Source organism: Toxorhynchites rutilus, chromosome 2, assembly GCF_029784135.1.
Source record: "Toxorhynchites rutilus septentrionalis strain SRP chromosome 2, ASM2978413v1, whole genome shotgun sequence".
Taxonomy (NCBI): domain Eukaryota; kingdom Metazoa; phylum Arthropoda; class Insecta; order Diptera; family Culicidae; genus Toxorhynchites; species Toxorhynchites rutilus.
This window is the reverse complement of record NC_073745.1, coordinates 4,790,233-4,816,470: the sequence shown is the minus strand read 5'-3', so window position 1 is coordinate 4,816,470 and position 26,238 is coordinate 4,790,233. Positions and strand designations below refer to the sequence as shown.

At 40.4% G+C, this 26,238-nt stretch overlaps 1 protein-coding gene across 1 annotated transcript; it reads right to left on the bottom strand.

Moving 5' to 3' along the window:
- Window positions 1-19,551: 19,551 nt before the first annotated feature.
- On the bottom strand, window positions 19,552-20,424 carry LOC129764275 (uncharacterized). The gene is made up of 3 exons (XM_055763195.1): window positions 20,355-20,424; window positions 20,133-20,312; window positions 19,552-20,069 (listed from the first exon to the last, which is right to left on the bottom strand). Exons 1-3 carry the CDS (start codon window positions 20,422-20,424, stop codon window positions 19,552-19,554), a joined length of 768 nt encoding a protein of 255 aa, XP_055619170.1.
- Between the last annotated feature and the right edge of the window lie 5,814 nt (window positions 20,425-26,238).

Sequence of the window (26,238 nt, the reverse complement as noted above, 5' to 3'; positions counted from 1 at the left end):
CAGTTTATCATGCATTTTTTCGGAAAATAAAGAAAACACAACAACCATTAATTCAAATGTTTTACAGCTACATTCTATGCAAAGTTTTCTTATCATTCAAATGAGCAGCATAATCATTATAAGTAGCGTACTTTCTATATTAGGAACAGTTCAAGGCATAAAAGTGAGCTCGAGAAAAGTTCAACAACTCTGTCCTAGTTGAGAATTGACCATATGCGTAGAAGAATTGTTTTCAGCAGCATCTGGATAGCCTCTATAATTTCCTGAAATACCCCGAATCAGCTACCTAATTCCATGTATATTTTTATCAGAATACTGGCTCATTTGTTTTAAGTTTGACGAATAATGGTGCATAGACAATCTCATACAAATGTAAATATTGAACAATTCCAAATGAAATCGACAAATGACAACACATGAGTTTATTAAAATTATTAAAAAAAACCTATTTGATATAAAAAAATTGGATTTTTTTTAAATATCTCGAGAATGGCTGCATTTAGAAGGATATTAATAATAAGCTTTTTTGTTTTAAATCGCATCAGGATACATAATTTGTGGCTAAAAATGTTCGTTAACATACAAAAATTCAAACTTTCGAAAATTTATAAAAAATCGATGTTCTATCAAAAATAGCTTTACCGTATTGGGCTAATTTTTAAAATTTTCTACATGACTTTCATTTTAAACGAAAAAATAAAAAAATAAAAATTAAAAAATACATATAAAATATGTATATGTATGCAATTTAAAGTTTTTTTTAATAAATAGAAAAGGGTACTCACTTTTTTCTCAGTGTATATTTTTTCCACGTTTTAGCATCAATACTCTATAAGTCTTTCTAAGACACTATTTCGGTACGACTTATAGTTTGTTAGATATAACACATTTCCTCTAACCCAAACGGAATACAAATTTTATTCGAATCAAAAATACATATTTTTTAAATCCGCATTTTTAGATCGATGTCATTGATTCCTAGAAATTGTTGAAAATTAAAATACGAAATTAAAAAAAAAGTTTTTACACGCAATTCTGTATGAAAAGCTATACAGACATTATTATCCTATGACTAGCTGTTCTCGAGATATAACAATATTTATAGAAAATTATATTTGATGAAAAACTGAATGAAATATCAACCATTATGGAATCGTTCAATTTTAATAGTTTTGGGCTATGAGCGTCCATGCATACCCCGTGACTAGAAAATTTCGATCATATGAAATAGTTTGGCCATTTACACGTGTTTACGTGTGATATTTTTAGAATACAGATTCCACTGAAGATGTGCAATGATTTGAGAAAAAAATATAATCGTTTGAATAGGCGGCACTCTCAGGTGGTTCAATCCGTTCATTGATAAATACGGGGAGTTTTGAAACTCTCTCCCCCCTCTTCGTGGACAAGCGTGGACATCTTCTTACCCCCTACACACCTACCTCCCCCCCCCTTAAGTTTTACACGTGGTATGTGGACAGCCTCTTGTTTGAATAACGAATTAATACATTATTCCAAGTATTGGCCATTGCAAGCCACTATTTTTCCCATCTTTCTGGTAATTTACGGATTCCGTAGCGAAACCAGGATTGAAACCAGCCTATTTTTGATACCCTGTTCTGAAGTGGAACGTATTCCTCTCGAAGCGTTCCGTATCGATTGAAACGAATGCTAGTCAGAAGGGGCTAGGTCTGGGCTATAAGGCGAGTGAACCAGAATTTCCCATCCGCTATTGCCCAAATAGTTTTAACCACGAACAGCAACATTAGGCCGACCGTTGTCATGATGGAATCTCGGCTCGTGCCCAGTCGTGTAATCTGGATGTTTTTCGGTAATAGTTCGCTTTAAGGTGAAGGTGGAAGCAAGCCTTTGTAGTAGTATAGGTAAAACCACGTGTAAAAATGGGGTAATAGTGTTTGTGAGAGAAGAGCAATTTGTTTCGTTTGTTTTGATCTTTGTACGTAAGTAGATCAATTCACTTATCAGACTGTGTGGCGCTTCACTGACACGAGTCTTAGAATACATTAAAAAAAAAATAACAATTCAATACTGAAGTAAAATGTATGAATAATTGCAAATATAAATATATATATATAATATATATATATATATATATATATATATATATATATATATATATATATATATATATATATATATATATATATATATATATATATATATATATATATATATATATGTACATTATATATATAGAAGGTGTATTTGCATATGAAGTAAAATTCAGAGCAAAAATAACAAGCGAATTGGGTCTCTTTTGGTATTAACAAGTTCTTCTGCACATAGTAACTCGATGTTGATAATTCCTCAATATTTTCCTTCGTTTCTATTCTTCATCTCGGGATTGAGTTGCTCATCCAATACTGAGATGAGACCAAGGCGCCTTGAAGTATATCCTATGGTGACGCCTTTTCGTCAGTAGGGAAGCAATGAGGTACCTATAGAGGTGGAGCAGTAGGCGAAGTGTATCTGTATTAGCAAGCAAAATATTGTGTCGTAATTATTTGCATTCAATATGGAATGTATATGAAAGAAACAAAACAATGTTGAAAGTACTCACGGTTGCATGATCATTTGAGCCAAAATTCTCATGAATTATTAAACTGGTTGTTTTTCAACAGAATACATTTATATCGTGGCTTATTTGGATTATTCATGTGGTAAAAAGGTCTAGAGAGCAGTCGTATGCTTAGTTCTCGAAAGCAGTAAAATTTTCACTGAAATTTTCATTAATTGGCGATTATTATCTCACAACATACACACCGACACTGAGAGCCTTCGAAACATCAATTTCGTAACGGTAATATAATGAAACTTCGTTTGTTTCTATGAACGTGGGGGAGTGAAAATTGCACTTGGAAATATCACCTTTATCTGTCTTTTTCGACGTGATTTCACAAATATTCACTCCACGCTATCACATTAGCCTCATATTCAGCGGGAGCTCTACAAAAATGTACGTCTTTAATTGATAATTTACTTCCTGAAAATAGCATTTTTACATGGATGCGGTGGGCAATCAAATATAAACACAACGACTGACGTCACTATTTGCGAAATAGTTATGGCAGCGCATGCTATGTCGCTCGAAACTCGACCATCTTCATTACCTTTTTTCCAGGACATTGGTAGGGAAGAAAGCAGCAAGACGGGTCTATGGTACTAGGTGAGGCCGTTTCGTCACTAAGTTGGTTAGGGGAGCGGTATATAAAAACAGTACGGATGAAAGCAGAAGGGGAATTATTTGCTTAAAGCGTGAAAGAGACAGACTGATCACGAGCGAGCTCCGGCACAAGCGTATTGTGTTTTGTTTACAAACAAAACACAGTAGACTTCCAAGATGGCTGAAGAGTGGTTTTAGCAAGTTGGCCCACCTTAGGATATACTTCTACGCGCCTTGGAAAGCAGATGGGGAATTATTTGCTTGAAGCGTGAAAGAGACAGTCTGATCACGAGCGAGCTTCGGCACTAGCGCATTGTGTTTTGTTTACAAACAAAACACGGTAGGCTTCCAAGATGGCTGAAGAGTGGTTTTAGCAAGTTGGCCCACCTTAGAATATACTTCTAGACGCCTTGACAATACTGAGACGAGACAAGACAACAGTGTGGTCGATTCTACTGATTGGTCAATTTTCGAGGGTTGCTAACAATAATTGAAAACACACCTCCACACAATGACTCACGGTACATGCTCTCGAATTAGTTTTCATGAGGGAAAATATCACAAAAATATAACTTGTTGCAAAATATGCAACAATTTTGTACTACATCAACCAAATGTAATTATTCATATAAAATAATCTTCAGAAACCTTATGTCATTTGGAAATCTGACATTTTGCTTATTTTGGCATCCCTGTTTTTCGCGCAAAAATAAAAGTAAGCAGCCAGTGGCCAGAAGCTGTAGTAGCTTGCACTGTGTAAACTCTGCATAAGACCTGATTTACACAGTGCTGTAAGCTGTTCTGACCAAGGCCCTGGCAATCCTATCCAAAAACCAACACAAATCGAGCATAAAGGGTGTGTCACATCAAATTGCATCACGGAAAAAACGCTGTAGAAATTCGCCCAGTAGACCGATCCTTTTGAAAATTTTAGACAGTAAAATATAAACTATTAAACAACTTTTGGCATTTTCCTTTGGCCTCCGATTTGACAACTTTTGGGTTCTTCCGGAGGGCCTGCTTCATAATCGCCCAATATTTCTCTATTGGGCAAAGCTCCGGCGCGTTGGGCGGGTTCATTTCCTTTGGCACGAAGGTGACCCCGTTGGCTTCGTACCACTCCAACACGTCCTTTGAATAGTGGCACGAAGCGAGATCCGGCCAGAAGATGGTCGGGCCCTCGTGCTGCTTCAATAGTGGTAGTAAGCGCTTCTGTAGGCACTCCTTGAGGTAAACCTGCCCGTTTACCGTGCCGGTCATCACGAAGGGGGCGCTCCGCTTTCCGCAAGAGCAGATCGCTTGCCACACCATGTACTTTTTGGCAAACTTGGATAGTTTCTGCTTGCGAATCTCCTCCGGAACGCTGAATTTGTCCTCTGCGGAGAAGAACAACAGGCCCGGCAGCTGACGAAAGTCCGCTTTGACGTAGGTTTCGTCGTCCATTACCAGGCAATGCGGCTTCGTCAGCATTTCGGTGTACAGCTTCCGGGCTCGCGTCTTCCCCACCATGTTTTGCCTTTCGTCGCGGTTAGGAGCCTTCTGAACCTTGTATGTACGCAGGCCCTCCCGCTGCTTGGTCCGCTGGACGAATGAACTTGACAAATTCAGCTTATTGGCGACATCCCGGACCGAACTTCTCGGATCACGTCTAAACTGCTTAACTACGCGCTTGTGATATTTTTCACTGACGGAGCATCCATTTTTGCCATTCTTCACCTTCCGGTCGATGGTTAGGTTCTCGAAGTATCGTTTTGGTACTCTGCTGACCGTGGATTGGACGATTCCCAGCATCTTACCGATGTCCCGATGTGACAACTCCGGATTCTCGAAATGAATGCACAGGATTAATTCACGACGCTCTTTTTCGTTCGACGACATTTTTCCAAATTTACGAGAAATTGACAGTGAAGCATGGCCAACGTGATCTATACATTCTTATCTGATTATAAGCGAAAGCTGAAGATATAATTCCTAAAAATTAAATTTCTACAGCGTTTTTTCCGTGATGCAATTTGATCTGACACACCCTTTAGGCAGCTTGAAGCTAGGCTCGCACTTAAGGTTCAATCATTGTGTCTTGTTTGAAGTAAATTTTGATGCAAATATCTTCAGCATTCGCAATGGCCTGTAGCCAGCGATACCATTGGATAGTTTCCTTTGAGAAACCGATGTTTATCATCATTCATCTGGATGCTTTTTTTTTTTTGGCCATTTTCAATTGAAATTACTGTTGCAGAATCGTACGAAGCACTTCATTTTTAATTTTAGGTTATGATTTCTAGGCTGGCTACAGAAACATGGCGGCTTAGCAACCTCTTGGTTCTGACAGCAAAATCGATACCAGAAAAGAAGAAACGAAAAAAAAAACTATTTGCAATTTTTATTTTAATTGATTCATTTTTGTTTCAAGCCGGTTCGGCCGATTCGAGGAGCCTAGTTAAATTTTGTAAACAAACTAGGACTGGAAGAAGATCGAGGATTTAGAACATAAATCTTTTCCTCTCCCATTTCTGATCTTTTGGATCGATTCTTTGTACTCTAAAAAATCGCGAAAGTCGATCTTTCCGATCTTTTGATCGTAGGAAACTTTTGTGAACTTGTTTTTCAGTAAACATTGCACAGAAGCACCTAACGAATTTCATAAACATTGGATCTCTTCAAGGTTATCAAATAAATGGTCGTCAGTTTAGGAGAAGCGGTTTTGTAAGTTTAATCAGTACAAAACAAGTGATCACAAGTAGTATTTACGGCATCACATTCACTAGCATGACTAGGAAAATTTAACGAAATGGGATCGTGACATCAGGTTCAGCTGTTTCTTTCTAGAACTGGGACTACTACCAAGATTCCGGCTGGTATTTAGTTTGGCACGGTTGCATCTTATGGGATAATTGTTAACGGAGTTTTGGATGAGTATCAGTTATTGAATTTCTAGTAATAATTTTCAATTCATTTTTAATAATTTTTTTCGCTCGTGAGTTATACGATACGTCATATTTTTGCCTCAAACGATATAAGATCATGATTAACTACGAAAACAGGTGGAAAACGTAGGATTAATCTCTGGTGCAATGAGGAAAGTGATTAGGAAACATTATTCAAGTGATATCACTGTTCTCGAGTGGCATTACCCTTGTTTAATACTAGCAATGTGCCATATTTGCTGTTCCGCCAAAACGGATACTACTAGTAGGATATTATTCCCAGATTCGTACAAATACTGTGAAAGCACAAGGATTAATGCAAAATTCATTCTTAGAATGGGTCTGTAAAGCAGCTTGGACCATTTTTGGTAGAGATTCCACGTCAGAAAGTAAAAATATGTGAACGAACTCAAAACGAACAATTTGAGCTCGAGCAATGTAATGAGAGATAACATGGCTCTAACGTTATTCTCTAGAAAGTAGTATTCATTCCAACTGAGAAACTACTTATTCATTATTGTTTATCATTTCTTTCAATTAGAATTAAAAGTTCTCGGCAAACAATATTTCACAATTTAATGTGCGTATAAAAAGCCTGTTCTATACTTTTTTCCGCTCAGCACTTTAAAAGATTATGACTAAAAAATGTTCCCTACAGTCTTTGGTTAGAAAGTTACTCAAAAATACAGAATAGTCTAACTAATCGATTGTTGTACTCAGATTTCATGGATTATTTTATCAGAAAATAACGGCCTGAGGAGCCCCGGGACTGTGTTTCCCCTCCAAAGATGCATCGAATGATTCCATGGCTATACTGATAGCCGTTCCTCAAAATAAAAGTGAGCCCTCTGCATTTAACATATCCCCCAGTCCAAAACCGAAAACCCGCTCTCTAACAATGAAATATACATCTCAGCAAGCTTAGTTTGATTGTTGTGCGTATTGATTTTGTCAAAACCAAGACCAAGTGTGTATGTGTTAGCGCTTGGTGGGTTTATTGGATCGAGATGGCAAGGCATACACGATTCGGGTATTCGAGGAGGTCAACAGGACCACGACAGAGATCATGGTTTGGGAGTGAGCAAAACACCAGCAGCGTCTGTCCTTTTGTATCGTGTATTATGTCAACTGTTATAATTGCGCACAAGAAGAGGGTAACGCTTCTTAAGAACTTAAATCGAAATCATTAAAACAAAAAACAAAACCACGATTTTTATCACAAACAAATGCCATGCATGTGTTCAGAACAATGTGTCCCCATATATATGTAAAACAGAAGGAACAGCAAACAAACAAGAAAAAAAATCAATACGAGATGCAAACGATTAGCAACAAGCGGAGAGAACGACAGCTAAGTCACAACGGAACCATGTGTGGAGTGTAAAGTGTGCGAGATCGACCCCCGCTCTGATCGCTGAAGGCTACTCAAAGCCCCGGCAGTAAGCAAGCCCACCGTCAGCGCGCAACCATAAATAAAAACAAAACAAAAAACAACCTAAACCAGAGACTAGGTTCCTTCTCATCTCGTATATCATTTAATCATCGGAACAACGGAAAGCAAACTGATCTCCATCCCTACTCCTTCTATTCTGATTCTACACTCATCAAATCACCCACGAATAAAAAGAAAGTGAAAACCCCAAACCAAAACTACACAAAATAAAAACTAGGTTCGAACTAACACTTCAAGTGAGTTTAGTGCTAAGCATAGTGACCTACCCTAGTACATAATATAAAAAAAACAATGTTATTTATTTTAAATAGTTGTTATAAACCAAAAGAAAAAAAGAGGGAAACAGAACTAGTTATTATTTTCTATTAATCGTTTACATGAGTCTCATTACGACGTTCACTACTTTACGAAACAAAAAAAAAGAAACAAGAGAGGTAATACGGATGATGGAAAACAAGCAGAAAGTGAAATGGAAACAACAAATACACTGAGCAAGAGTATTAACTTTTTAATTTAAACACTGTAAAAACAAGGGTAGAACCAAACTAATGATGCTATTGAGGACGCAGAAGAGTAAAATAAAGAAGAGTAACTAGAAAAAAAAACAAGCCTTGAAATTCATTCTCTTAATGTTATTTCAGTGAAAAACAAGAAGAAAAATGATACAGAAAAGGAGGAAAAAAAAAGAAATTGTATAGCAAGTAGTCATTAATTATGAGAAAAAAAAATACACGAAAACAGAATAAAAACAAGGTAATACAATTGCGCTCCCGTTCGCCCGCAAGCGTCGTACGAAGCCGCACGGCTGGGAGGAATGAATTTTCCCCTCCCTTCCCCTGTCGGGGAACAACCAGAACAACAAGAACAAAACATGGAACACTAAGTAGTTTTCGAACCATTTCATTTCCTTTGAGGAGGAGTTTAACGGAAAGCAAAGCTAACGGAAAAAAGAGTACCAAAAAAAAAACTAAAAAAGAGATAAGAAAAATCGAACTAGGAGAAGAATTTTGATTTTATTGTACATTGTTATTAATTATTGAATTAAATCATAGATATATTACATAAAAAAGAAAAAAGAAAAATATAAAAAAAAACAAAAAAATACGGGTCTATCTGTGTAGTTGTTTCATTCATTCATTTGCTGTTTTCTATGACAGCGCACGACAGCAGGACAGAGAGAAGGAAAGGTTTCCCCAAAAGACTGAGTAGCCTAACACTGATTGAGGTATTCGAAAGTATCCATGTGTTCCCGATTAAAAACAAATACGACTTGAGACATTTATTACCCTGTTCGTTTGTGGAGAACATTGGCGCGGCGCACAAATTACGTAACGCTAGGAATACGGGTTTTGGAAAATACTAACTTTACCTGAGGTCGCGAGACTCCACGTCGGGAGCATAATACCGTCGCCAGATGTTTCCAATCAATTCGCAGTTCGCCACTTTCGCCTTGATTTTCGTCCCAGAAAAATGTGAGTCGACTTCTCCAATCTCGTTGTAAAGGTGCTGGCGCCAGTAACCTCGAGATATGCTTCTGCTGCGCCTGCGACTGTTGGCTCCTAATGGTACCTGTGGAGCTTCCGATATTCACTGCAAGGGTTCCTCAATGCCGGTAGTATAAGCCTACAGTGAAATCACCCGATACAGAGAGGAAATATTAAGTGTGGCTTACCTATTCGACCGTTGTCTGCTGAAGGAGGAAATGATGTTACATGTGTGCTACTACTGCTGCTATGATATAACACCAACATCACTGTTATACTGTCAGCTGCGAGGGGTAGGGCATTGTGCATTTAATCTCTCTTCTACGCACCTCACAGTACCGTTCGTGGAGCCTCTGAGATTCAATTACATATGAAGTTTTGTGGCCATAAGGCCTGAATTATGTACTTCAGGCATCGGTTGTCAAAGATCTGAAGCTTCTTCGCGTTCTTTACTGATGCACCTCATTTCTCTCTTGCATAAATCAGCACAGATTTCACGTTTCAATTGGAGTTCCGGCTTTCAGCGAGGTGACAGCGAGGCAAACTGAGAAAGTAAGTATTCCATCAAAGAAGGAGAGATTCCACCCTCTCGATAAAGACAGCATCTCCAGTTACGAGCCACAACGACACGCTTACTCAAATCAAAACTACCGAAAATATAGAAAAAATCAAAAACCAGCTTTTCTCTTAATTTCACACGATCCCCAAAGCCTTGATGGGATCGACAACTTCTAATTTCCGCTTTCCCCTGTCTGTTTTACATATTAATCCTAATACAAAAGACGTAAGCTAAGACACTGTTGGCGACATAACAGTTCGGCTGAAAAGTTCATAAGGTTGACGTCTAGATCGCGCCTCTTGAAAAAATCTACCTGACTATCACAAAGCACCATCTTTCAATGGATACGTGTCAAAATTTGACCGCAATCGGTCGGTTGATTCGTTAGTTACAGCATTGAGAGTAAAGCAACTTTTGTTATTGGGCCCGATCCCGAACGTCACTTCACGGTGAGAACGAAGTAATAAAATGGCAAGTTTTCACTTCGGATGAACTCTTCCATACTTTCTCACTCACGCACTGTTCGTAATAAGGTTGTATTCACTACATTTTGTTTACACCGTGTCGTGTAAACCGTAATAAGGCCCGAGAATAAGAGATGAAATCATAAGTAGTGCTTATAGAAAGCAAAAATATGTTTAAGTATTGATACAACAAATACATTTTTTCCATTCCCTCCACAATGTTGTCTTTACTTCATGTAAATACTCAGCCTGGTAACATGCATTTCTTATTTGCAACCAAAGTCCTTAGTAAATGATCAAGGATCAAAAAAGTTTCCAAGCAGTATGTGAGGATATCATTTGTACAAATTTTTTCTTCAAAACAATGTAGAATTAGAAATAATATTCATTTAAATATTTAGTTTTTATTTAATAAAACGAAAAAAATGTGAGGCACTACTCGTCACTATCGTCCTGGGTCGATTTCGAATCATCGTCTGCATCTTTAGTATCAGTTATCCGTCCCATTTTGAAGTTAAGTTTTAGTTTTTTATACTGCAGCAGCTGCATCTGATACTGCAACTGTTTAGCTCTGTATTTTTCCTTTTGCAACATCATATGCTTTTTGAAATTGAATTTATTCTCCTCCAACTGCAAACGCTTTTCGTACAAAAAGTACGATTTTCGAGCATATCGAGCGCAATCCGATACATGGCGCTTTATCTCACAAAGATCGGCTGTTTGATTCTCGAGCATAACCTTCCGTATATTCCGTTTATTCGCTCGTTCACGGCCACGAATGTTCGACGGACGTTTCACTGACCTCTCCCGGGGTGTATTATCGAGCATAGGTTCGCCATTCACTGCAATCTCCTCGACGTTTCGCTCCTCATCGCAAGGAATAATACCTTGCACATCATCCGCGGATGTACTCTTTGTAGAAATTCCGGATGATTGAATTCCAAAAACAACCCCTACATTCGTAAGAAGAGAATGTTAGAAACAACAATTAATTTTGTAACAGATCAATACTTTACCATTGTGATTGACCGCTCTTTCTAAGGAAAGGATACGGATAATGGTTTCCTCCAGTTCATTGAAGGAATACATGGTGTTCGGCCCACCTCCAGTAGCCGACATTTCAGTTTTATTATGCTCCAATTTCCATTTAATTGCAGTTTTTTGTCTGTCCACACCTTCAACCAGAAAGCAGTGAACTAAAATTTAAAAGTGAATAGAACAAAAATTAACTAGCTTACCTTTTACCATGCTGCAACGGAACGTATTGGAGGACCCAAGCTGTTCAGCGAATCCTTGAGTGTCAACCATAGCGCAGTTAACGTTACTCGAGGAACAAATTTACATCCTTTAGCCTCGTCGGGATATTTTTTTAGCAGACTTATCTCACTTCTTAACTAGGCGAACCTAGCCAGAATTTTCACCTGCCCCCGGGCTTCTGAATGCCAAAGGGGGACTAGGCTCTGCGGAATGCACGTATCTGCATGCTCGTGCTGTTTTAGTCCTGACCGAGGAATTGTCGGACAATCGCGCAGGTGCTAAGGATGACCGACTTTTGGATGCCGGCCAATTCCTTCTCGATGTTCAACACCTTTAGCGCTTCCAGAAGTGTCTTCGGGATAATTCCAGTTCCAGAGAGAACGACTGGAACAATTCTTGGGACCTCCCTTAGCCCCCACAGTTCCTTGAGCTCCACGGCCAATGGTCGGTACTTGCAGATTTTGCGACCGTGGGTCTCCTCCAGATTCTGGTTCAGTGGAATAGCGACATCGATGATGGTGACTTTGCGGTCGCTCTTGTCGTAAACCATTATATCTGGGCGGTTGTGGTGGATCGAGAGGTCGGTCAGAACAGTGCGATCCCAGTACAGCTTGAAACGGTCATTTTCCAGGACAGGTGCAGGCAGGTACCGGTAGTTTGGTACGTTGTCTTCCAGTAGAGCACATTGGAGCGCCAGTTGTCGATGAACAATACGGGCCACGTTGTTGTGGCGCTCGGTGTAGGCTGCGTTGGCCAAAACGGGACAGCCTCCCATAATGTGCTCTATGTTTTCACCTGGTTGATGGCACATCCGGCAAATGTCATCAACGTCTTGATGCCAGACGTACCGCCTGCAGTTTCTCGTCGGCATTATCCTGTCTTGGATGTCTATCATGTCGGCTTCTACTACTGAAGAGAGTTCACCACGCGTTAGCCACAGATTAGATGCGGCCTTGTCGACGTGTGGCCGGTCCAGTTGATGGGGGTGGGCACCATGCACTGCCTTCTGCTTCCAAGCTGCAATCTTCTCCTCCACTGTCTGCAGATTGCAGTTGAGTTGGTACTCCGCTTGCGCCAAGTGCAGAGCGCTGTATCCTCTGTCGGCGGCGCAGACAGCCCGGTATAGCGCGTTTTGGTTGGCGCGTTCTGCGAAGTACTCGCGCAGTTGTCGTACCTGGGCAACACACAGTGCAGAAATGTCGACGATTCCAAGTCCCCCTTCTTTGCGTGGTAGTGAAACTCTCTCCAGTGCCGATTGAGGATGGTGCATTCCGGCCTCTTTGAATGCTTTCCTCATCCTCCTCTCAAGGTCCTCTAGGTCAGTTTTGCTCCATTTGACTACACCAAAACTGAAGGTCAGCAGGGGAACCGCGAATGTGTTGATCGCGCGTACCTTGTTCCCCGCGTTGAGGAAAGTCCTCAGGACACAGTTCACTCGACTCAAGAACTTGTCTCGCAGCTCCGTCTTGATGTCGGAGTGGCGAATCCCGGTGAGCTGTCGGAATCCAAGATATTTATAGGATTCGCCACGAACCATGTCTCTTATGAACTCGCCGTCATAGACCTCGTAACCTCCGGATTCGGTAAGCTGCCCTTTCAGCAGATGGACACAGCGGCACTTGTCAAGGCCGAACTCCATGCAGATGTCCCTGCTTATGTCTTCGACAACCCGGATAGCTACACCTAGACGCTGACGTGAATCAGCGTAGACCTTGAGATCATCCATGTAGAAGGTATGGGTCACTTCTTCGTGGGCGCCGTCGCCATACCTTATTTTATAGCCATGACCGTTTCTATTGAGCGTTCTACTGAGGGGGTTCAGTGCCAGACAAAACCAAAGCGGGCTGAAAGAGTCGCCTTGGAATATCCCCCTCTTTATCTGCAGCGTTCTAGACTGCAACACATTTTCCCCATCACTGAGGTGCAGAGACGTACTCCATTGCCTCATCGCATGCTGCAGGAACCTAACGACGACGGGATCAATCTTGTAGAGCTCCAATACCCGGACGAGAAACGAGTGAGGTATGGAGTCATAAGCCTTCCTGTAATCGATATAGGCCATGCTTAGGTTCCGCTGGTTATAAACCGCCTGGCCGACTATGGCTGCGTCGATGATGGCCTGGTCTTTGCAGCCATGCGTATTTTTCCTGCATCCTTTCTGCTCTTCTGCGATGATATGGTGTTGTTCGCAGTGGGCAGAAACTTTGGCGGTTATGATGCTGCTTAATATCTTGTACAGACTCGATAGGCACGTTATCGGCCTGTACTTTGATGGGTTCAATGTGTTGCTGTCTTTCGGGAGGAGGAATGTGACGCCACGGGTGGCGAATTCAGGGAGGTTGTGTGGGTCACGTAGCACCTTGTTGAAGCACTCAGCTATCTTTTGATGTGCGACGGTCAGCTTCTTGTGCCAAAAGTTCTGGACATCATCGGGGCCCGGTGCTGCCCAGTTCCTCAGGTACCGCGAGGCTTCGCGGACATCGTTCTCTTCGACGATGATAGCTGGCATCTCTCCAATTTCACCACAACTCTCCTCCTCCCGTCTTAACCACATTTGCCCGTCGCGATGTTGTACTGGGGTCTCCCAAATACTAGCCCAGAAGTTCGTCACATCGCTAATATCTGGCAAACCTTCGCGGTAGTCGGGCTTCTCGTCGCTAATGTGGTCGTAGAACGCTTTTTCGTTATCTCTGAACATCCGATTTTGTTCCTGGCGCTTTGCAGAGTCAGAGTAACGTTTCAGCCGTTTAGTTAGGACGCTCAATTGCTGTACCAGTGTGTCGAGTTTTTCCGTCAGCTGGTGAGCTCCCAGCTGGCGAAGTTCAGTAGGCCGCACGATCACAGCAACTTGGCGACATAATTTCGCCGATCTGCTGCCTCTTTTGTACGCCATCAGTCTTCCAATTGCGGCGCGCTTGTTTAGGATCCGTTGCTCCAATCTCCTTCGCCATGGAGGCTCACGCCTTTCACGGAGATGTTGGAGCAGTCCGCCTCTTGGCCTAATACGGTATCCTAAACTTTTGGCGGTCGCCACAGCAGCACAGTAAACTTTCAGTTGCAGCTCCTCCATGTTCTCAGCATCAACCAAGTGCAGCGGAAGAACGTGCTCGTTCATGAGCTTTACTGCACTTGTCAGCCTGCGGGAATGCTGCAACTTCGGGATCCTGGGGCGCGACAATGGGTCTGTGTCGCGGAACTGTGAGATCGCCTCGTCGTAGTGGAAGACCAGATCGCGTAGTAGTTGTTGATCTGGCTGTGGGTCTTCCGGTTCAGGGGGTTGTAGTACTGTGGCCTCCACTGGTGCTGATTCGCGTGCCCCACTCGCGAATGAATTGCTCAGCCGTACTGAACTTCGTCTCGACACATCGCTTGCTCTGTTGTTCCTGGAGCTTATTTCTCTCTGCACCTGCTGCTTGATCTCGTCGATTTGCGTTTGGGAGAGCATGTTGTTGCGTACTATCGCTCTACGCCTCGCGTTCATCGCGTTCTGATCAAGCCTCCCGACGAACTCTGGATACGCTTCCTCGAACATTGTTAGTATTCGAGGGCGACCGCTCATGTCCGTCTCCAAAGCAGTGCAGATGTAATAGGCGCGGATCACGAATTCATTCATTTCGTGTGTCCACATGATCCGGCGCCTAGTGGTACCCACAAGTGTGGACGACTGTCGTCTGGCAGTCGCAACACGTCTCGTAGGCGCAGCGTTTCTTGGGTGATGTCGATGGCTGCTGTTTCCGTGTGGCGGTAGCTCTTCGGGTTGAACCCGGCTGGTGGCCCGCTCTTGCACATCGCCCTCCAGCCGCTGGCCGCTCGCTCTTACGCCCGTTCCAGGACCAGCTCCAGTTCGGGGACCCTCCTCGGGTGATCGCATTCTAATTATTCTTCGTGATCGTAGCTCCATTTTATTGGGTGTATCTCCTTTGCCCGGGAGACAGCGGGTTGGCAAGGCCTCCATGACCCGGGAGGCCTTCCCCGGGAGAGATATAGCGCTCTGACTCGCTCGCACCCCCTCACTTAGCCACTTTCGACACCCGTTCTCGGAGCCAAGACCAGGTGTGTGTTTCGAGTTCACGCCCGATCTAAAAATGTCGTCATATGATCTTCGTGGAGGCGTGAGATAGGAACATTTGAGACCAACAGGCAGGCTCCTACCCTATGTTGATCCCCATTTGAGAACCAAATTTGTTATTTTTATGTTTTTTGTTTTTATGTTTTTATATTTTATGTTTTTTCTTGAAAGCTGAGGATTTATTACATAACATATCTCGATATCAGATAGGCTTTTTTGTGTTTTTGAGTGACTTTTCAAAGTTAACCGGTCGTCCGTAAAATCATTTTTCCACTCTTATCCAAAAATAATTTTTTGCAAAAATTTATTACATTTGAACTACTGAACTGATTGAGATGATCGACATATTAAATTGAAGCCAATAAGCCAATCTTTTTTGAAAAAATATCACACTTACCGGAAAGATAGGATTCTAGTCGCATAGGTCTAGTCTAGTCACATAAGAATATTGAACGAAGACTTAAAACATGTTAAATTTACAAAATAATGACTCTAAAACGAAAAAAACACCTCTCTAGAACCCTCTTTCCAAGTTCAATACTTTTTTCAATATTTTTTCTATTAAAAATCTACCTCATTGGCTTCAATTAGATTTATTGATCATCTGAATCGGTTCAGAGGTTCAAAAGTTATGATTTTTTGAAAAAGTCATTTTTGGGAAAAAGTGGAAAAAATGAGTTTTCGGACAACACTAAAATGGAAATGGACATAAGTTTAGTTTAATAATAATCTATTTGGTTTCTGATACTAATATATTTTATTTCTACCATGCCATGCTCCTGCTATCAAATTTTCGTTTCCTTGTTTTTTTGTTTTCTCCGCTTTTTAAACGAAAAGATATAAATTTTTTTATAATGTCATTCCTTGTTTTTTCACAATGGAATAAAGTGGATGGCAAAACATACATTTCTCCTGCCATTTTCTTCGGCAAATCAGCTTCGTTAGGTTCCAAATGCGATTTCATATTTCGGAATAGAATTTCCATTGCTAAGAAGAAATTAAAAGTCTCATCATTCACTATGCAGATGGGAGAGTTAGAAGCTGTAGCTCGCAAATATGAAAAAAGAGACGGTTGATACAATCTAGGTTGTGTTTTGCTGACTACCAATCTCTTGTTACACTGCTGACATGTTCTTTCCCGCTGAATAATTTTTTTGATGATGAAACCAGCTATATAGAACAACGAATTTTGTTCTGTTCTGTCGAGAAAAGTTTTCGCTTCATCGACGGTGTACTCATAGTCGAATTCAATATTCATATCATCCACATTATCACTAGAATTAGATGAAGCTGGAATTCGATATGATGTCGATGCTGCTTCATTGTCCATCAATTTCTGGGCTGAACATTCTTCACGCCGCTTTGATAGCAAATCTATCAATCCAATAAGATGTTGTTGTGTATCGGCTGTATACGAAGCATTCGGTACTACGGTCATGTATTGCGAAAGAGTCACAATTTTCAAGTTATTGCTGAATTGCAATGGAGTTGGGCGTCGTTGCTTTGCACGAATCAATGAGAAAAGACTCTCCAGACAATCTTGGACGAACCTCACAATTGCATTCGTGCAAACGATTACACTTGTTTGCCATGGTTTCCAATGTCCGTGTCCTACTTGGAGATCATACATTAACCGCACCATGGTCTTCAGATGAGCGATATCCTCGTCATATTTCATAGGATCATTCAAACAAAATACTTTTTCTTCTGCCCTATTATTGATAAGCTCGAACCATCGAGCAAAGTCTTCTATGAAGCATGCGGTAGTAAGAAGCTCCGGTAATTCTCGTATTTCCGCATGAAACTTCAATGCTGCAGCCACCGTCCTGTTGCAATATTTTGTTGCGTTGCATACTTTCATTTTATCTATTGAAGATGTTCTGTTGTCAAAGCACACATCCGAGGCCGTTAGTCTGTGACAAAGCCGCAACGTGTTGTTTATTTCGGAGTTCACGATTGTGGTTAAATGGTCTCGATGAACAATATTGGATGTTAGCTTTTTTTCACGAACATACCAATCCGGAACTTTCAGGTAGACATTGTTCAACCAGCCATGTACTGTATTTTTAAATACGTGTACGGGATCGGGTATGATCTCTAGCATTCTGTTCTCAGCGTTTGGATGAGGTATCGCAGCATTTAATGTCTCATTTTTGCGACGAATATCGATCCCCAAATCCTTCCACATGCGCTGGTTTTCGGACCCGGAATCTGTTGTTATAAAATGGACACGCAAACTGATTCCCTCTGCTCTTGAAACTGCAGACAATACAGCATTCTTCAAAAACTCTTTTTGTATAGAGTTGCCGGTGTACTCGAAAGCAACCACCTGTTTCCAGCGCGCTGCGATTCCAACTAGCATGAATACCAAAGCTTTACAGGCTAAAGTTTGGGACATAGGAAGCGTTGTTGTTCCAACAAACTGCTTCGTATTTTGGCAAAACTCATTTGCCTCGTCTATGCTCATTTCGTCTAGAACCAATCCGCAGTCCTTTTCTTCAACCGACATTGTGGAGACTTTATGTTGTAGCAGCTCGAATATATCTTCAAGAATACCTACAAAATATCATTTCATATATTAACATGCGATGAGACATATGATTATAATTACATACCAGGACTGAAACGAACTCCTTCAATTTGGCGTAGTAGAGTCCTCGTGGATGGGAACGGGAAGCCTTTTTGAATAAGCTTGTCGTATCCACCTTGACATGCAAACCGAATTTGTAAATTTTCCGTAATCGTTTCATTGGACCAACGTTTCACTTTTTTAACCTCTCCTGTTAATAGCTTAATTTGATCTTCTCTGAAAAGCTTCTTCAAGGGTTGTTTTCCACGAATTCTCGAGGTCAGATATCCACATTTTTTCTTCCATTGTTTTACAATTCTATTAACGGTTACATCAATATAAAATATTAGAAAATAACATATTTTTTGACACACTACCTTTTCAGCTTGGAAATTAGATGTTTCAAACGAAATATTTCTTCCTGTAGTTGTTTATCTCCTTCATATACGTCAACCAAATCATAATTGTTCTCAATACTTTGTATCTCTTCCCATTCCTCATTCGCGGATGCAGCTAAGGTCGGAATTTTCGTAACTCCATTTTCATTGTATTTCCCATCAACAAAATGAGCCTGTATATATACTAGTATTAGGATATGTTTTAGAATTAGTTTTTAATACTTACGCTACATATTCTTGTGCTTGATTTGATTTCAAAGAATGGAACTTCTAATTCACTGTTCACGCAAAATCGAATCCATTCTTTCCGAATATTTTTGTCTTGAGGGAACCGATAAAATTTATACTCAGGATGAGTATCCGTCCTTCGCTCACAATTTAAGGCTTTACACTTCATTTTTATTTTTGAATTACGTTTTGTATGAATAAAATGGCTTCCTAACGTTGTTTTGGTTGTATTCCTGCTCATATAATAAGATAGAATGTTTTGGTTCAGACAATGAGAATCTGCATAACGCTGTAACGGTTGTCAGATTTGATTTATTTGCTAAAAAAAAATCCCAAATTTGTTTTGGAAACGATTATATTATAGATATGGGTATTTAAAAGACTTATTTTATCCTTTTAAAGCATATTTTTGAGATTGTCTATTTGAAAATATGCAATAATCATTGAATTCGCACCAACCAAATGTTACGATTCATTAAAATAGAAATTTGAAAAATCCGATATTTTATAATATTTGGCAGCTCTGGCATCTTCATGTCATGGCTTCGTTTTTGGACGACGAAGAAGAGTAAGAAGCCAGTTGTCTGGTCTTGTCTTAGGTATTCACTACATTTTGTTTACACCGTGTTGTGTAAACCGTAATAAGGCCCGAGAATAAGAGATGAAATCATAAGTAGTGCTTATAGAAAGCAAAAATATGTTTAAGTATTGATACAACAAATACATTTTTTCCATTCCCTCCACAATGTTGTCTTTACTTCATGTAAATACTCAGCCTGGTAACATGCATTTCTTATTTGCAACCAAAGTCCTTAGTAAATGATCAAGGATCAAAAAGGTTTCCAAGCAGTATGTGAGGATATCATTTGTACAAATTTTTTCTTCAAAACAATGTAGAATTAGAAATAATATTCATTTAAATATTTAGTTTTTATTTAATAAAACGAAAAAAATGTGAGGCACTACTCGTCACTATCGTCCTGGGTCGATTTCGAATCATCGTCTGCATCTTTAGTATCAGTTATCCGTCCCATTTTGAAGTTAAGTTTTTGTTTTTTATACTGCAGCAGCTGCATCTGATACTGCAACTGTTTAGCTCTGTATTTTTCCTTTTGCAACATCATATGCTTTTTGAAATTGAATTTATTCTCCTCCAACTGCAAACGCTTTTCGTACAAAAAGTACGATTTTCGAGCATATCGAGCGCAATCCGATACATGGCGCTTTATCTCACAAAGATCGGCTGTTTGATTCTCGAGCATAACCTTCCGTATATTCCGTTTATTCGCTCGTTCACGGCCACGAATGTTCGACGGACGTTTCACTGACCTCTCCCGGGGTGTATTATCGAGCATAGGTTCGCCATTCACTGCAATCTCCTCGACGTTTCGCTCCTCATCGCAAGGAATAATACCTTGCACATCATCCGCGGATGTACTCTTTGTAGAAATTCCGGATGATTGAATTCCAAAAACAACCCCTACATTCGTAAGAAGAGAATGTTAGAAACAACAATTAATTTTGTAACAGATCAATACTTTACCATTGTGATTGACCGCTCTTTCTAAGGAAAGGATACGGATAATGGTTTCCTCCAGTTCATTGAAGGAATACATGGTGTTCGGCCCACCTCCAGTAGCCGACATTTCAGTTTTATTATGCTCCAATTTCCATTTAATTGCAGTTTTTTGTCTGTCCACACCTTCAACCAGAAAGCAGTGAACTAAAATTTAAAAGTGAATAGAACAAAAATTAACTAGCTTACCTTTTGCCATGCTGCAACGGAACGTATTGGAGGACCCAAGCTGTTCAGCGAATCCTTGAGTGTCAACCATAGCGCAGTTACTCGTTACGTTACTCGAGGAACAAATTTACATCCTTTAGCCACGTCGGGATATTGCTCCATAAAAGCCACTAGGCTACCAAATTGCTGCTTGTTTGTCTTTTTAACCCTAAAAGTATCACCGAACATGTTAACAAAAAATATAAATATAATTGAAATCGAACTTACTCCATTTTCCGTTATTCTCCTTCCATTCACCTTCCAAAACACAAGGGTTTAAATCTACGCAATGTGTACACTTTTTCGGTGCCATGGTGCCATGGCAATCATAATAACACCGAGTTCATTCGTGTTGCCAAGTTTACACTTCGAATGAACTCTCCCACATTTTCTCGCTCACGTAATGTTCGTTATAAGGTTGTACTCACTTTATTTCGTTTTCCCCTTGAAGTGGCGTTCGTGATAAGGCCCATTGTGAAAAAAATGGCAAAATCACAAATCAAAGAAAACGATGGCAAAATTGCATGAATTGGGCTTCGAATTGCTTCGGCATCCACCGTATTCTACAGATCTGGCCCCCAACGACGTTCGCAGACCTGAAGAGAATGCTATAAAAATGTTATCGAAAGAGTACTATAAAAATGTTATCGAAAAGTTGCAAGATCGGTATAATCGCTGTATCGCCCTCGAAGGCAATTATGTTGAATAATAAAATTGAATTTTGCAGAAAAAAATAGTTTTACTGTGTTACCTTATAAACTTTTCAGCCGAACTGTTGCAGGCTGAAAAAGTCCACCACCTTGACAATAGTAATTGGATATCCGAAAAACCACCAATCTGCGCTTACTCCATCCATCAATCAGAATCTGTATAATAATCATAAAACCAGTTGTTTTCTAGTCCTCGAGAGCAGTAGAATTTTATGTTAAACACTGCCTAATTGCAGACTAATTTCCTATATCACAACCTGAACTGAGCCCCACAAATATCATCTTAGTGCTTAGTGCTTAGTGCTTGAATGATGAACATTTATTGGCTTCTAAAGGGTGTGTCACATCAAATTGCATCACGGAAAAAACGCTGTAGAAATTCGCCCAGTAGACCGATCCTTTTGAAAATTTTAGACAGTAAAATAAAAACTATTAAACAACTTTTGGCATTTTCTTTTTATTCATACCTCGAGCCCAAGCCTGTATTCTCGCACCTTCCTCTTTACCCCGTCCATAAGGTTCTGTACAACGTCAGGTTGTAGTTTTTTTTGAACAGAAATCCATTTTCTCTTGAAGTCCGTGTCCGATTTGACAACTTTTGGGTTCTTCCGGAGGGCCTGCTTCATAATCGCCCAATATTTCTCTATTGGGCGAAGCTCCGGCGCGTTGGGCGGGTTCATTTCCTTTGGCACGAAGGTGACCCCGTTGGCTTCGTACCACTCCAACACGTCCTTTGAATAGTGGCACGAAGCGAGATCCGGCCAGAAGATGGTCGGGCCCTCGTGCTGCTTCAATAGTGGTAGTAAGCGCTTCTGTAGGCACTCCTTAAGGTAAACCTGCCCGTTTACCGTGCCGGTCATCACGAAGGGGGCGCTCCGCTTTCCGCAAAAGCAGATCGCTTGCCACACCATGTACTTTTTGGCAAACTTGGATAGTTTCTGCTTGCGAATCTCCTCCGGAACGCTGAATTTGTCCTCTGCGGAGAAGAACAACAGGCCTGGCAGCTTACGAAAGTCCGCTTTGACGTAGGTTTCGTCGTCCATTACCAGGCAATGCGGCTTCGTCAGCATTTCGGTGTACAGCTTTCGGGCTCGCATCTTCCCCACCATGTTTTGCCTTTCGTCGCGGTTAGGAGCCTTCTGAACCTTGTATGTACGCAGGCCCTCCCGCTGCTTGGTCCGCTGGACGAATGAACTTGACAAATTCAGCTTATTGGCGACATCCCGGACCGAACTTCTCGGATCACGTCTAAACTGCTTAACTACGCGCTTGTGATCTTTTTCACTGACGGAGCATCCATTTTTGCCGTTCTTCACCTTCCGGTCGATGGTTAGGTTCTCGAAGTATTGTTTTATTACTCTGCTGACCGTGGATTGGACGATTCCCAGCATCTTACCCATGTCCCGATGTGACAACTCCGGATTCTCAAAATGAGTGCACAGGATTAATTCACGACGCTCTTTTTCGTTCGACGACATTTTTCCAAATTTACGAAAAATTTACAGTGAAGCATGGCCAACGTGATCTATACACTCTTATCTGATTATAAGCGAAAGCTGAAGATATAATTCCTAAAAATTAAATTTCTACAGCGTTTTTTCCGTGATGCAATTTGATGTGAAACACCCTTTAGAGGGTGTACCGTTTAAAATTCGCACACACAAAATTCGAGTTTTCATCCGATTATCGCCAAATTTTTAGGGAGTAAAAAAACAATTAAAGTTATTTTTGGCATCGTTCGTTCAATTTGTTAATATTTTAATAGCATATACATATTTATATCCGAATGCGGTATCTTTTGGATGTTATCCCATGCTTTCTTCATTTCTTCTTCATTCTTCACCACTATTGATCGTTTTAGTAGGTGTCCTTTATGATGGTCCAGTATTTTTCTATTGGACGCAGTTCCAGAGTGTTTAGAGGGCTTAGATCTTTCGGCATGAAATCGAAATCATTCGCCTTATACTACTCTAGCACGTCCTTCGTGTAGTGGCATGATGCCAAATCAGGCCAGAAAATCGTCGGGCTGTCGTGACCCTTCAGGAGAGGGTGAAGCCGTTTTTGAAGACACTCTTCCGAATGCACCTGTCCATTCATAGTGCTCGCGGCCATTCATTGTGTACTCCGTTTCCCGCAAGTACAAATCACTTGCCAAATTTGGAGCTTCTTGGCGAACTTCGACATCTTCTGTATCCGGAGGTTCTCGGGAACATCCAACTTATCCTTGGCAGTAACATACAGCGTTTCCTGGAATCTGGTTTGAAGTCCACCTTCAACAGTTCATAGCAAGTCACGTCCGAGAGCTGACGTAACTATTTCTGCTCCCGAAATAATTTTCAAGCTCATATAAAAGAATTTCAAAGAAAATCAATTTGCTATTGTGCATAAGTGTAGATCATTGTTCATCAATTCTGAAGCTAAGTATCAATTTTTTTTTTCTCTTTTGAGTTCTGGTTTCGGTTGGTTGGTGAGTGATGGAAGGGATCGAGTCCGCTGATGATCCTAACCCTACATCCTCAGAGAATAGGGCTATGTTACCTCCGGATAAAAAAATTCGAATCCGCTGCTACCCCGACACGGCAAAGGGGCCGTTTAAAGTCTTTATTCGCCAGAAAGAGAAGCCGATTAATGTACTTCTTGTTTCGGCTGAGCTTAAGAAAAACTTTAAATCCGTTAAGGAAATAAAAAAGATAAACTTTAGTAAGTTAAGGGTTATGTTTGCCAATCGGGAGGAGGCAAATGAAGTCGTTTCAAATGAGATTCTATCTCGCCTTTACCGGGTTTACGTACCGAGCGACCGTGTTGAGATCGATGGAGTAATTAATCAGGCTGATCTAGAGATAGAATATGTTGTTAAACATGGCAAAGGAAAGTTTAAAGATCCTCGGCTCCCTTCGGTGCCGGTTCTAGAGTGTAATCGCTTAGGTGTGACTGCCATTTTGGATGGAAAGAAGAGTTTTATTCCATCACACGAAGTTCGGGTTACATTCAGTGGTTCTTCGCTAAGACAAGACCAGACAACTGGCTTCTTACTCTTCTTCGTCGTCCAAAAACGAAGCCATGACATGAAGATGCCAGAGCTGCCAAATATTATAAAATATCGGATTTTTCAAATTTCTATTTTAATGAATCGTAACATTTGGTTGGTGCGAATTCAATGATTATTGCATATTTTCAAATAGACAATCTCAAAAATATGCTTTAAAAGGATAAAATAAGTCTTTTAAATACCCATATCTATAATATAATCGTTTCCAAAACAAATTTGGGATTTTTTTTTAGCAAATAAATCTAATCTGACAACCGTTACAGCGTTATGCAGATTCTCATTGTCTGAACCAAAACATTCTATCTTATTATATGAGCAGGAATACAACCAAAACAACGTTAGGAAGCCATTTTATTCATACAAAACGTAATTCAAAAATAAAAATGAAGTGTAAAGCCTTAAATTGTGAGCGAAGGACGGATACTCATCCTGAGTATAAATTTTATCGGTTCCCTCAAGACAAAAATATTCGGAAAGAATGGATTCGATTTTGCGTGAACAGTGAATTAGAAGTTCCATTCTTTGAAATCAAATCAAGCACAAGAATATGTAGCGTAAGTATTAAAAACTAATTCTAAAACATATCCTAATACTAGTATATATACAGGCTCATTTTGTTGATGGGAAATACAATGAAAATGGAGTTACGAAAATTCCGACCTTAGCTGCATCCGCGAATGAGGAATGGGAAGAGATACAAAGTATTGAGAACAATTATGATTTGGTTGACGTATATGAAGGAGATAAACAACTACAGGAAGAAATATTTCGTTTGAAACATCAAATTTCCAAGCTGAAAAGGTAGTGTGTCAAAAAATATGTTATTTTCTAATATTTTATATTGATGTAACCGTTAATAGAATTGTAAAACAATGGAAGAAAAAATGCGGATATCTGACCTCGAGAATTCGTGGAAAACAACCCTTGAAGAAGCTTTTCAGAGAAGATCAAATTAAGCTATTAACAGGAGAGGTTAAAAAAGTGAAACGTTGGTCCAATGAAACGATTACGGAAAATTTACAAATTCGGTTTGCATGTCAAGGTGGATACGACAAGCTTATTCAAAAAGGCTTCCCGTTCCCATCCACGAGGACTCTACTACGCCAAATTGAAGTAGTTCGTTTCAGTCCTGGTATGTAATTATAATCATATGTCTCATCGCATGTTAATATATGAAATGATATTTTGTAGGTATTCTTGAAGATATATTCGAGCTGCTACAACATAAAGTCTCCACAATGTCGGTTGAAGAAAAGGACTGCGGATTGGTTCTAGACGAAATGAGCATAGACGAGGCAAATGAGTTTTGCCAAAATACGAAGCAGTTTGTTGGAACAACAACGCTTCCTATGTCCCAAACTTTAGCCTGTAAAGCTTTGGTATTCATGCTAGTTGGAATCGCAGCGCGCTGGAAACAGGTGGTTGCTTTCGAGTACACCGGCAACTCTATACAAAAAGAGTTTTTGAAGAATGCTGTATTGTCTGCAGTTTCAAGAGCAGAGGGAATCAGTTTGCGTGTCCATTTTATAACAACAGATTCCGGGTCCGAAAACCAGCGCATGTGGAAGGATTTGGGGATCGATATTCGTCGCAAAAATGAGACATTAAATGCTGCGATACCTCATCCAAACGCTGAGAACAGAATGCTAGAGATCATACCCGATCCCGTACACGTATTTAAAAATACAGTACATGGCTGGTTGAACAATGTCTACCTGAAAGTTCCGGATTGGTATGTTCGTGAAAAAAAGCTAACATCCAATATTGTTCATCGAGACCATTTAACCACAATCGTGAACTCCGAAATAAACAACACGTTGCGGCTTTGTCACAGACTAACGGCCTCGGATGTGTGCTTTGACAACAGAACATCTTCAATAGATAAAATGAAAGTATGCAACGCAACAAAATATTGCAACAGGACGGTGGCTGCAGCATTGAAGTTTCATGCGGAAATACGAGAATTACCGGAGCTTCTTACTACCGCATGCTTCATAGAAGACTTTGCTCGATGGTTCGAGCTTATCAATAATAGGGCAGAAGAAAAAGTATTTTGTTTGAATGATCCTATGAAATATGACGAGGATATCGCTCATCTGAAGACCAT